The sequence below is a fragment of the Artemia sp. Qi Xiang Cuo genome, unplaced genomic scaffold (assembly GCF_049724085.1).
Source record: "Artemia sp. Qi Xiang Cuo unplaced genomic scaffold, ASM4972408v1 HiC_scaffold_112, whole genome shotgun sequence".
NCBI classification, from domain to species: Eukaryota; Metazoa; Arthropoda; class Branchiopoda; order Anostraca; family Artemiidae; genus Artemia; species Artemia sp. Qi Xiang Cuo.
Window position 1 is genome coordinate 1,233 of NW_028297521.1, and position 12,924 is coordinate 14,156.

Below are 12,924 nucleotides of genomic sequence, written 5' to 3' on the forward strand. Positions count from 1 at the left end.
GTTATTGGCATCTCTGTGCTAACGCATTTCAAATTAATAGGAAACCTTCTCGCGCGCTAAAACAATTCATCGCTAAGATGTTTCTTGCCTAATTGTTTCCATGGCCTTTGGTTATTAATATCCTTTAGAGTTCGACCAGTAGAACTGTTCCCGAGGCAAAGACATTAATGACCTGGATCTATTCCTGGAGAAATGTTTCTAGGCGAAAATTTTTAAAGTCTGACAGATGATGTCATTGATTGATTGATCTGTCAAGAAAAGGGAAATTAATTTGTTGTTTCTAAGGGGAATTATTGATTCACGATAGGTGAATTGAGGTCGACAGCACAGGTGTTCTGACTCGTGACAGCACCACGTGGTTTATGGCATGCACTTGTTCAATAACAACAATAATAAATAAATCCCTCAAGCCTAAAGATTAAAGAAGCATTAATGTTTCTTAATTCCCTATTCGTGACTCAAAAATTTCCCCGCCGATTATGTAAATCAATTTCTCAGGTTAATCTAACCAAACAACAATTAAGCCATGTTTGTTTCTTAATTCCCCCATCGTGAATCAATAATTTCCCCTATCGATTATGTAAATCAAAGATTAGTTAAGACTTATTGTTTCTTTATTCTCCCCATCGTGAATCAATAATTACCCCTAGCGATTATGTAAATCAATTTCTCAGGTTAAGCTAACCAAACAACAATGAAGCCATGTTTGTTTCTTAATTCCCCCCCCTGCGTGAATCAATAATTCCCCCATCGATTATGTAAATCATCCCTCATGTCATTCGCACGTGGCCAAACAACAACAGATCGATTGACCTTCGATTACGCAATCAATTTCTCGGAAATTCACTTCCCCTCGATTACGCAATCAAGTTCTCGGAAATTCACTTCCCCCTCGATTACACAATCAATTTATCGGAAATTCTCCCCCTCGAGTACGCAATCAATTTCTCGGAAATTCACTTCCCCCTCGAGTCCTAGATCAATAACACTGTTCCCGTTAGAATTCAATGCGCAGGTGCAACCTTCGTCCCGGAGCTATTACACATAGAAACATCAAATAAATCGACCTTGGAAAAAGAGGTCATTGACCCCATTACGCAATCTTTCTCCCTAGGGAGGCTATGCCCTTATTTGGTGTACTGACAGTATTAAAAATGCTGACATGACCACGTGGTCATGTCACGAGTAGCACCCCCATCTCTACTCAAGTTTTACTTTTTTAAGTTTTATTTGTCAAAACTTAAATGTGGAAACTTAAATATGGAACTGACTTCATTTGGAAATGAAGTCCAAATTTTGTGATGGTTCTTGACCGTATTTGTCTTTATTTCCCACGAAGTGTTGTTTAAATGAGTACCTACTAAGTCACCTTCTCAGTAGGGGCCCTCTCCAGGCCCCTCAGTGCGTCCCAAGGGGGCAGATACTAGAACGTCCTGCAGATATTTAGGGTACCTCCCATATCAGGTGGCACGGACCTAGGGGGACCTAGCCCCTGGGGGTTCATAAATTGAAACTAGGGTACCCTCGCCCGGGGGCCATAAATGCGGTTGGAGGAGGAAGAAGGTCACCCTGATGCCAACTGAGCAGGACCTACCGGCGTGTGGACACGTCCCATTAGTTGCAAATCTTCTTTCAGCAGTGGGTTAAATTGTATGGTACAGCAGGATACCATCATGGGAGGATCCTCTCCAGGAGGACAACACCGAAATAGGGAGGAAGATCCATATTAGACAACAGCCTCTGATAATAGGGCATGTGGTGGTATGCTCTGGCAATTGACATGCTCCTATTCGGGGTCACCAGCACCCTTGCTGAGGTTGCGTATGAGGTCCTTTGACCGCTCCTTATCTGATGAGGCAAAGTCTGTCTTAGGAGTTTTTTTGTCCACTGTTTGGGCCAACTACCTATTCAGATTGGATCGGATTTCCATCCAGTAGACGACCAAATGCACGTCCCAGGACAATTCTTACGGACCCATTTACTGTTACCCACTGCAATGTACTTGGTCTCCTATTCAAGTTGGATCATCTACAGCATATGATGAATGAGCTCTCCCCTTCTGTCATGTGTGTACCCGAGACCAGCCTGAATTCTAGTGTCATTGATAGTAAGATTCACATTCCTGGTTACACTCTGCTAAGGGTGGATCGCAAAAACCCGAGAAGCTCGACTTTTCATGGAGGTGATGTTGCTATGTACCTTAAAAATAACACCCCATTTTCAGTACTTTCGATTCCTAGCAATAAGGAGGTCCTTTGGGTAAAAGTAAACCTATCAAACAAATCTTTTGTTATTTGTACAGTCTACAACCCACCAAACATGAAAATCATCGAACCTCTGGAAGATTGCTTTAAATTTATGAAGCAAAAGTTCCCTAAATCAGATATAATATTCCGAGGAGACTTCAACATTGATCATGGTCACTGGCTGAAAAGTCATACAACTGATGCTGAAGACGTAGCTCTGTTAGACATGAGTCTTACTTATGGCCTAGAACAGCTTGTTGAATTCTACACTTATATTGGCCCTCGTGGATCATCCCGGCTTGATCTCTTCTTAACTGATCATTCTGATTCCTTTAGTGTTGAAAGCTATTCTTTCGCCAGCAACCATGTGGCATTTATAGCTCGTGGAAGTCTCAAAATACATCCAACTGTAAAGCACGATAATCAGGCATTATCACCACACATGATCTGCGAAATATCTTATTGCCAAAATCGTGGAGTAAATTTTTAAAGAAGCCCCACGTAAAGCAGTGACACTTTACAAAAACGTGATTACAGAGGCCACTGAGCAATTTGTCCCATCAAAAAAAGTAAAAGTGTCATCTCGAGATACCCCTTGGTTCAATGCTGGTTGTAGAAAGACAACCAGGGCAAGAAAGAAGGCTCACAAGAAATGGCATTCAACTGAATCCAACGCGGCCCTGGCTGTTTTTATTAACGCTCAAAGCGATTCTGTTGAAGCTCCACGTCAAGCTAGAGCCGATTACAAACACAAGGTTGTAAACAAACTCAAAATTGCCCCTACAAAGCGGTGGTGGAGGTTCGTCAAAGAAGCTCTACCGTCATCAAAATCAACATCAATTCTCTCGCTTCATGTTGAAAGGAACGATGATCCAATAAGGCCAAGAAAAGGCAGATCATCTTGTACAGGCCTTTTCCAAGGTCTCTCAACTTAATAAGAACGGAGTAACCCCTCCCCCTTCTCCGCCACGAACAGATGCAAAAATCACCAGACTTAACATAAATATTAGTACAGTGCTATGAACGCTAAGCTAGCCAGAGGTCACCAAAGCTTCAGGACCTGACACGTTTCCCAATCTCATCATTCAAATATGTGCCCCTGAACTTGCTGGTCGTCTTGCCTCTCTGTATAGAAAAGGATCACTCCCAAAGCCTGGAAAATTGCTCATGTGGTCCCTGTTCCAAAGGCAGAGTCCAACCTAACTAACATAGGATCGTATCGTCCAATAAGTCTGCTGTCCTGGGTAGGTAAAGTTCATGAAATCATCATTAATAAGGCCCTTTACCAATACCTTGAGTCACATCTGTTATTGGCAGAAAAGCAGTACAATTTTTGCCGAAAAATGGCCAGATTAAACTGTCCGATTGCACAGTATCAAGAGTGGGTTGAGCTCCTTTTTTAAGGGCACGATATTCGCCTTCCCTCCGTTGACATTGCAAAAGTCTTTGATCATGTATGGCCCAAGGGACTTCTTTGCAAACTGAAAGCCTATATAATTCATGGTCGACTTTTTGGGGTGCTTGCTGAATTTCTTCGTCAACGATCATTACAAGTTGTCCTCGACGTCTTCATGTCAAAAGAACACACAGTCTTATCAGGAGTACCCAAAGGAAGTATTCTTGGGCTAACTCTTTTCTTGGGGTTCATAAGCGACCTACGGGACAACCTTGTGAAGTAACCTCACCACTTTGCTGATGAAACGACAACAGAACCATCAACTGCAAGAGGCGAAAATCCCAGTGAACCGCACAAGGAGCTTCAGACTGACCTGGAGAAAATTGAGACGTGGGCTGATGCATGGTTTGTAAGTTGTAACTGCATTGAAAACGAAAAAGCTTCTAATTTCTATGGTTTGTAATATGAGTGCTTATCCTGATTTCGTCTTCACAGAAAAGACAATAACGCGAGTTGATACACTGTGCCTACTTGGAGTTAATTTCTCTTCGGATCTCTCATGGACTGAGCATCTCAGTAAAATTAGATCCTCTCGCTCCAAGATATTAGAAGTTATCCTAGGATGCATAAGTATCTGGTGAGTCTATTCTGCCACTTTTCAGTTCGTGCATCAGACCTGTCATGGAATATGCATGTCCTCTCTTCGGTGGTGCACCAAAAAGCCTCATCGCTCCACTCCAACAAATTTAAAATCAAGCTGGCAACCAGTTCGTGCAGCAACCTCTGGCAACATGAAAGCTAAAACGCTACAGTTGATCCAGGAACGCCTCAATGTGACTTCCATGTCGGTTTTCCACAAGTACACGTATAGTCCTCCATCAGGGAGGCTATCGAAGCTCGTTCCTGATAGAGCAAAGCCTTTGTGATCAACTCACCGAAGTACAGCTCACCCGAACTATTTTGAGCAGGGTACTCTCCGCTAAGAATATTTGAAAACGACTTTCACCTGGTAATCGTTTGCCACATGGAATAGATAGCCGGCAGAAGTAATCCCGGAAAATCCTTCCCTTGACGTGTTCAAAAGAAAGTATAAAAAAATACCTTAGTGTTACAAAATGAGGTAATTACCGGGACTAGTGGCAAATCATCATCCCTAATGGAGCCGTGAAACCTATAATATATATATATATGTATATATATAAATATATATGTATATATATATATATATATATATATATATATATATATATATATATATATATATATATATATATATATATATATATATATATATATATATATATATATATATATATATATATATATATATATATATATATATATACATATATATATATATATATATATATATATATATATATATATATATATATATATATATATATATATATATATATATATATATATATATATATATATATATATATATATATATATATATATATATATATATATATATATATATATATATATATATATATATATATATATATATATATATATATATATATATATATGTATGTATGTATGTATGTATATATATATATATATATGTGTGTGTGTGTGTATATATATATATATATATATATATATATATATATATATATATATATATATATATATATATATATATATATATATATATATATATATATATATATATATATATATAGAGCAAAGCCTTTGTGATCAACTCGCCGAAGTACAGCTCGTCCGAACTATTTTTAGCAGGGTACTCTCCGCTAAGAATATCTGAAAACGACTTTCACGTGGTGATCGGTTACCACATGGAATAGATAGCCGGCAGAGGTAATCCCGGAAAATCCTTCCCTTGACGTGTTCAAAAGAAAGTATAAAAAAAACCTTAGTGTTAAAAAAATGAGGTAATTACCAGGACTAGTGGCAAATCATCATTGTAATCATCAAATCATCATGTATATATATATATATGTATATATATATATATATATATATATATATATATATATATATATATATATATATATATATATATATATATATATATTGGCACAAGAACTGGTTCGTTATGCATGTATTTCTTACGATCTGTCTTTAGAGCCTTAACTCCTATGGTCGCAAGTTGTTAATTTCATGCTGAACAAAGTATCCTCATCAATCACCCACAAATTATTCAATTTTTTCATGCTAATATTTTCTTATGAACAAATTAGAAATTCATAAAATTTATAATTTAGAGTCGGTATAAAAAAATAGATGTATGCAGAGCCATATCTAGTATAATTTTCGGAGGAAGGAGGGGTTAAAAAGAGTTTTTCGGGGATGGGGGGTCTTACAAAAACATTTAAAAAAACCCACCAAAAATTCGTTTATATTCATATTGGTTACGTTTTTACGAGTCGAGAGTGGGTCAAACATTATGGGGGGGGGGGAGTGAACTTCCTAGCAGCCCTAGATATTGCCTTTGATCTAGGGGACACATATATTAAAATATGAACCTCCTGTTTAGAGCTTTACGTTCTATTGATAATTCTATTGACCTTCTATTTTCAACCTCATCTTTCATGCTTTTTCAAAGGTTGCTCCCTGGACAAGTCTTGTTTTTAGGGTGGCAAACAGCGTTCCTACCACACGCTCCTCTGCGCTGGTAAGCAGATGAATGTAATCCATTTTGTCCCACTTAAGATACATTTCTTATAAGTTGGGAGTTGTCTTCCCACAGGAGCCATTTTGTGGGCTTAGTCCAAAACACTCCCTGGAATATTATTCTTAAACTATTACTCGAAGTTATGGAAGTTCAGTAAAACAAAATCAGTTTTTACGGCTTTAGGTCCTTACCCCCCCCCCTAAATGCATAAATAATCAACCATCCTCCACACTAATAGCTTGTGCGCAACTACAAACCACAGTGCATAGACCACTGATGCCTAAATTGAATCGCCCCATTCATGTGAAGTAGGCTATAATAAGATGTTGCAGGGGGAAACTGTCTAAAAAAAAATATGTCAGTCTTTATGAAGGTAATATAAACTTATGTAAAAACTATGAGTTTCTCAGAGGTTCAAGAACTGGTATTGGCATGCACCAGCCCAGATTTTTCATCAAATGTTTTTCATCACTTCCAGCCTCCTTAGATATTGAGTCATTTTTCGATGCCTCAATCATATGGTCCCATGTGACAAATTCAACCCTGGGTTGATGCACAAATCTGAATTAGTTCTAACTTAAAGCTTTTATAACTGCCTTAGGATCGAATCACCATATCGCATCTAGAGTAGTATATCGTGCATAAACAGACGTTTTAGCCCGGAATAGACCCAGGGGAAGGTTAAAAGGGTCTTTGCCTCCCCAGAAGGTAAAATGTTACACTTATAACAGGGATGGATTGTCAAAAATACTTTTGTGTGAGCAAAGGTTTTTCCAATGCCCCCTTCCCAACATTGATTTCTTTTTTACCACTGGAAATAGCCATTAGTCTTGGTGGACTGTCAACCCTTTATTGACAAGATTTTTGCCAACTTTGATATTAAGATTTTTGTCAAAAGTGATATTAAGGATACTGGATATTGAGACATTAAAAAAAGTTTATAATCAGGTATTTCCAGTCCAAGACCGGTTTTCTCCCAATAAATGACGTCAATTATATTCAAATTAAGTCTTCCCGATTGCTTTGGAAATGAAAATTTTACACTATCTCAAACTCAAATTTCTCATATAAACTTAAATTATGCATTTTTTTTCAAACCAAATTATGAACATTCATTTCGTTTAAAAACTAACAAAAAATATACTCACATTTTTATTTTTTTTTTATTTTTCATGGTTTATCACAAAACCAGTCCACTCTTGGTTATTTTTTTTAATTTGCTAACGATTATCGTATAGTATATTGTAAAATTAATATAAAAGATTAGCCTTATTCCAAGAAGGTGTAACCCGCTCCCCCCCCCCTTCCGAGCTATATCCCTTGTATTGACGTTAAGTATTACCTGTTGTCATACTAAGGGATCCTTTGGCGAAGTATTTTACCGGGAAAATTCCACTTTGTTCTTGACAATTCCTTTTCCAGATCTATTTAAAAATGTGAGGTATTTTTAATAGATTATAGCAAAAGTTTATGAAAAACTACTCTATTTGTTAGAGATCCAGTACAGTATCGTCTGAAAAATTCGTGGGTTTGAATTAAGTTCCTCTAATTCAAATAATGGTGATTTGCCATTATGGAAAATATTTTTTTATTGTTTTCAGCAACGTAAATCTGTCCGCATATGAAAGTTCGCTCTTTATGTGGAACAGAACGTATAAATTATCAACTGTGCTATTATTAATATATTAAATTATACATTATTTAATTTATACATTATTAATTAATGTATAAATTATCAATTATCAACAGTCAGTGGTAATAAAATGTTATTAAAAAGTTACTGTATTGGTAGTAGCCAAGAATCTGATAGCAGTATATACAGAAATTATGCTTTACATGGCGATTCAGAATATGCTAAACTCGTTCAGTATGAAACCGAGCGTTAGGGCCCGTTCTTTTTTTGTCAGATAAATGTCCCCATTCCTTTGTCTTATATTTAATTACAATATAATTTAAATTTACTAGCTAAGCTCTCGTTACCAGGCCAATAATTTGCATGGCAAAATAAGTTGGCTTTCTTTTACTATTTCGTGTGAGTCATCGCACTGGCGAGCTAAATCCTGGGCCATCGATTCTTAATTTATGGACGAGGTAAATTCAACTTAGGCTCTGACACATTTAATTGGCCGTGTTGTCACAGGGTATCACCCGAGGCAACCTTTGGTTTTATGTGTACAGATATTGTGCAATTAGTTCGTAATCAGAGTTGATAATGGAACGACACACAACTACCATGAGATCCTTTGTTGTCTTTTGATGGATTCGTCAGTAAGGAAACAACAAACTCTTCCTGTGTTCGTTTTTCTGACTACTTTGGAACTTATAACTTCTCCAATTGTCCAGGTTACACGGACAAGGGAACTCATGGCAGTTGTGTGTCTTTATGTATACAAATCGGAAAAGGATTAAGTAATCCGAGAAGATTCCTTAAGGAGTGTGTTATACTGCTATCCGTTGGTAAGACCCCTCGGGCCATTTGAAAGGCCATGCAATGCAGATGTAAGACCCCAGAGGCACTATATCTTGCCAGTACTCCTGATTATACCTATCCAATACGACGCAAGACCATAATTTGGGTCACTGACCTACTTAGAGACAGGCATCCTATTTTGTCAGAAAACGCTTAAAAGTGAAATCTTTGAACAAAGATCTTACATCTTTGGTCGTTTTTGTGCAAACGTCTTTCATCATTCTGCTCTGATCAGCGGTCTGAGAACAATGATGAGTAGATCATCAAAGTTCTTTAATCATTGTTCTATTTGGCAGAAAGATTGCGTCTTTAACATATTTTGTCAACATCAGCGAGCTGTAAGATCTTAGAACAAAGATGAGTTGAAAAACGATAATCTTTGCAGAAAGATGTAAGATCTTAGATATAAGATCTTAGTGCTAAAAAACGGGCCTAATGTAATCGCTTGTGTCGTCATATTAATGGGGGTCAGAATTGCATCAGATTAGTAAGTTTTGCAATCTAATTTACTGTGGTACTGTGAAGATCAATATATGCAGTAAATAGCTATAGTAATTACATTTGAGTGAAAAAGGATTATAATTGCGCAACGTTTGGATTATAAAACTTGGAATATAAAGGATTATAAACAGCACATTTTTTGGATTTTCGGGGGGTAGTCAAACTCCCCCCTTGCGAGTAAGTTTCGTTTAATGTTTTGAATTATCATTATGCTCTTGCCCGAGTAACAGCATAGTTCACATGAGGGTGCTTGTTATCAGTGTTCAGTGGCATATTTGGATTACTTCACGGATTTTCGAAGCCCATATTCCCCTGTTGCCGTTTCTATCACCCAAGTTTGATATTTAGCCATTATTGAGGCGTACCTGTCCTGGTTATATTTTTAGCCGTGCTAGTACTTAACTGCCAAGGCCAACAGTACGTTAAGATTAGAGTGGGTAAACAAATAATTGATCTATTTGAAGTTGGCGAAGTCTCTTTACTTTAATTGGTATGGGTCGTAATCGCAAACGTAATCGTCCCGCTGAGGACTCAGAAAACCCGTTGAATTCCTTTTCCATGTGTTTTCTTTGACGGAGACCTGGTTGAAGGACCCACAATTCCTCTCTTTTAGATATACCTGGATATACTTTGTTTATTCGGAACCGGGAGTTACGTCAACACGGGGGTCTTGCGGCTTATGTTCGTGAAGATCTCCCATAGTTTAGAGTCCGAGATGATCTAAGTGAATATAAGGAAATGGTGTGTGAAACACTAGTATTACAAGCTAAATTGAATAATGTTGATACATATTTAGGAATTGTATATAGGCCTCCTTCTGGTTCTATTCAAGAATTTTTTGAGAATCGTCATGAACAGCTGGCAAAAGTACAAATTAGTAATAACCCTTGTTTTGTTCTAGGTAACTTTAATATTAACATGCTGGATATGGAGTCTTTTGTGACTTCTCAGTTATTAAAATTTGTGTATGTCTTATGGGCTGTTCCCAATGATTAACATCCCAACTAGAGTTTCTAGGAAGTCTGCAAAACTTTTGGATAATATTTTTTCCAATTCACCTTTTAGATCGCCAAGAGTTCTTGTAAATGTGGAATCTGACCACTTTGGTGTTTTTGCAGATTTTGAGGTATCTATCCCTAAGCGAGAAACTCCTGAACGGAGTAAAAGAGTTGTAGTTGTGTTTTTGATCGTAGTGCCCTATTGAAATTAAACAATAATATGGTTCATATTGATTGGTTATCTCTGTTTGGAAATGAGAGTGATGTAAATACTAAATTGTCACTCTTTTATAGTAAGCTTTTAGAAATGGTTAAGGAAGTGGGAGCAGTGAAGAATTGGAAATGTCGAAAACATTATGGGAGGAAGCCATGGATAACGTATGACCTTCTTCGAAAAATAAATGTAAGAGATAGATTGTTTAAGTCACAAGCTTTAAGACTGACGGATGAGAATAAAGAGTAATACCGTGCTTTTCGTAATTGTTTGAATAATATCCTCCGTGAGGCTAAACAAAAATATATTAGTCTGAAGTTTAAGGATGTTAAAGGTAATCCGTTGAAAACTTGGCAAATAATCCGTAATGCTATAGGTCAGCAGTCTAATATTCTACCAACTGAAGTGACTGTTAATGAGGTTATAATTGCAGATGGTACTGGGATATGTAATGAGTTTTTAAATCATTTTTGTTCAGCAGGCCTACAAATAGCCAAGATGATTTCCTCGTCTCCAGATGACCAGCCCTTTGGATCTACTCTACCATCTCCTTCAAATATATCACTACATCTAAAGATGATTACATTAGATGAGTTAAGGGACATTTATATTATGAAAAATAGTTCGTCCGGTAGTGACTTAGTGAGCCTAAAAATTTTTAAATGCACTTTCCCTTGTATATCTAGTGTTTAGACATCACTGATTAATGATTGCTTCCGTCAAGGAAGGTTTCCAGATTGTTTAAAAAATGCAAGAGTGACACCGGTTTATAAAGGTGGTGATAGAAATGATTTGGGTAATTACCGCCCAATATCAGTCTTGCCAGTTATTTCTCGTCTTATTGAAAAATGTTCTAGTAATCGGTTGACCTATTTTTTAGAGAAGTTTAAATTGTTGAATAATAATCAGTTCGGTTTCAGAAAAGACAGGAAGATAGAGGACGCATTGAGACTTTTAACTAGTATAATTAACATAGCTTTAGATGAAGAATTTAAGGTTAGTGCAGTGTTTCTAGACCTACAGAAGGCTTTTGATACAGTTGACCATGGCCTACTCCTGAAAAATTGCGAGGTCTATGGGATCTGAGGTAAGGCTCTTGACTTTATACGGAGTTTCCTTAGCAGCTGGTACCAGTTTGTAGAGATGACTTGTATACAATCAGGACCCCGCCCAGTGACTAGTAGTGTCCCGCAGGGGTCAGTTCTTGGTCCGATTCTTATTTTATTGTATATTAATGATATGCCTAATTGTATCCCAAGTTGTTGTTTTAATGTTAGTGATATGGCCAAAAATCCCAGGAATGAGACGGTATCATTATTTGCTGATGACACAGCTGCTGTTAGTACCGCGAAGACAGAAGAATTACTTCAGACATCGATGAAAGATGCTATTGAAAGGTTATATTCCTGGTTGAGGGTAAATAGATTAAAGATTAATCTGGGTAAGACTAATTTTGTAATTTTTTCCCATTCACCAGATTTTTATCCATGGTTTCAGGATATTGCAACACAGTATGGAGCTTTAAAGCGGGTGTGTTCTTATAAGTACCTGGGGGTTTATATTGATGATGTTTTATCATTCAAGCGCCATGTACATTATGTTTGTAAAACCGTGTCTTGTAACCTGGGTATAATGAGAAAACTTAAGAATTTTTTTCCTCCTTTTGTTATGCGCCTTCTTTATTATTCCCTTATCCATCCATATATATTGTATTGCAGTAGCGTTTGGCTTGGAACATTTCCTTCTATTGCTCGGCCAATACGAGTTCTACAAAGCAACGCTGTTCGGCTGTTAGATGGCCTACAACCCCGGGATTCGGTACGAAACGTGTATGAGCGTGTAAAGATACTGCCAGCTTCCTGATTACTGGAGTTGTATACACTTCTATTCATTTTTAGGATTCAGAGGGGTATAAACCTCCCGTGTTTTAATAGCTTGGCTAACCTGAGATCTTTTGTCTATGATTATGATACTAGGTCGTCTGCAGAGATTAATATTCCACTGGTTTTTTTGGCTCAATCGATGTTTTCTTTGCTTCACAGGGGGATCAGAAATTGGAACCATCTTGATCAAAATATAAAAAATATAGGTGATATTTCTTCGTTTAAGATAGTAATTAAAGGGATGCTTTTTAGTAAGCATGAATTTTAGGTTTTTTTTTATTTTTTTTTTTTTTTGTTTTTTTAATAATGATTTTGGTAAATTTTTATGGCTCCTGGGGGTGATGATTATGAATATGATAGCAAATTTAATGAAAATGTTAAAGTTTAAGGTTTGTGGTGCTGTTTGGGGACTGTGATATAGATAGGTTATTATTTTTTTCGTATTTTTTTATTGTTTTGTTATGTTAGTGTATTTTCGCCACCCCCTTGGACAAGTTTTTACTTCTTGAGATGGCCGCTAAACTTATGTTAAATTGTTTGTTTGTTTAGAATAAATCTCTCTCTCTCTC

At 36.9% G+C, this 12,924-nt stretch overlaps 1 protein-coding gene across 1 annotated transcript; it reads left to right on the forward strand.

Moving 5' to 3' along the window:
* Positions 1–1,912: 1,912 nt before the first annotated feature.
* On the forward strand, positions 1,913–11,114 carry LOC148938881 (uncharacterized; the record flags this gene model as incomplete). Its single annotated transcript, XM_089107473.1, has 4 exons — positions 1,913–2,724; positions 2,786–3,167; positions 8,633–8,746; positions 10,807–11,114. Coding segments are annotated over 4 exons (1,616 nt in total), but the record flags the coding sequence as incomplete, so codon positions are not given.
* Between the last annotated feature and the right edge of the window lie 1,810 nt (positions 11,115–12,924).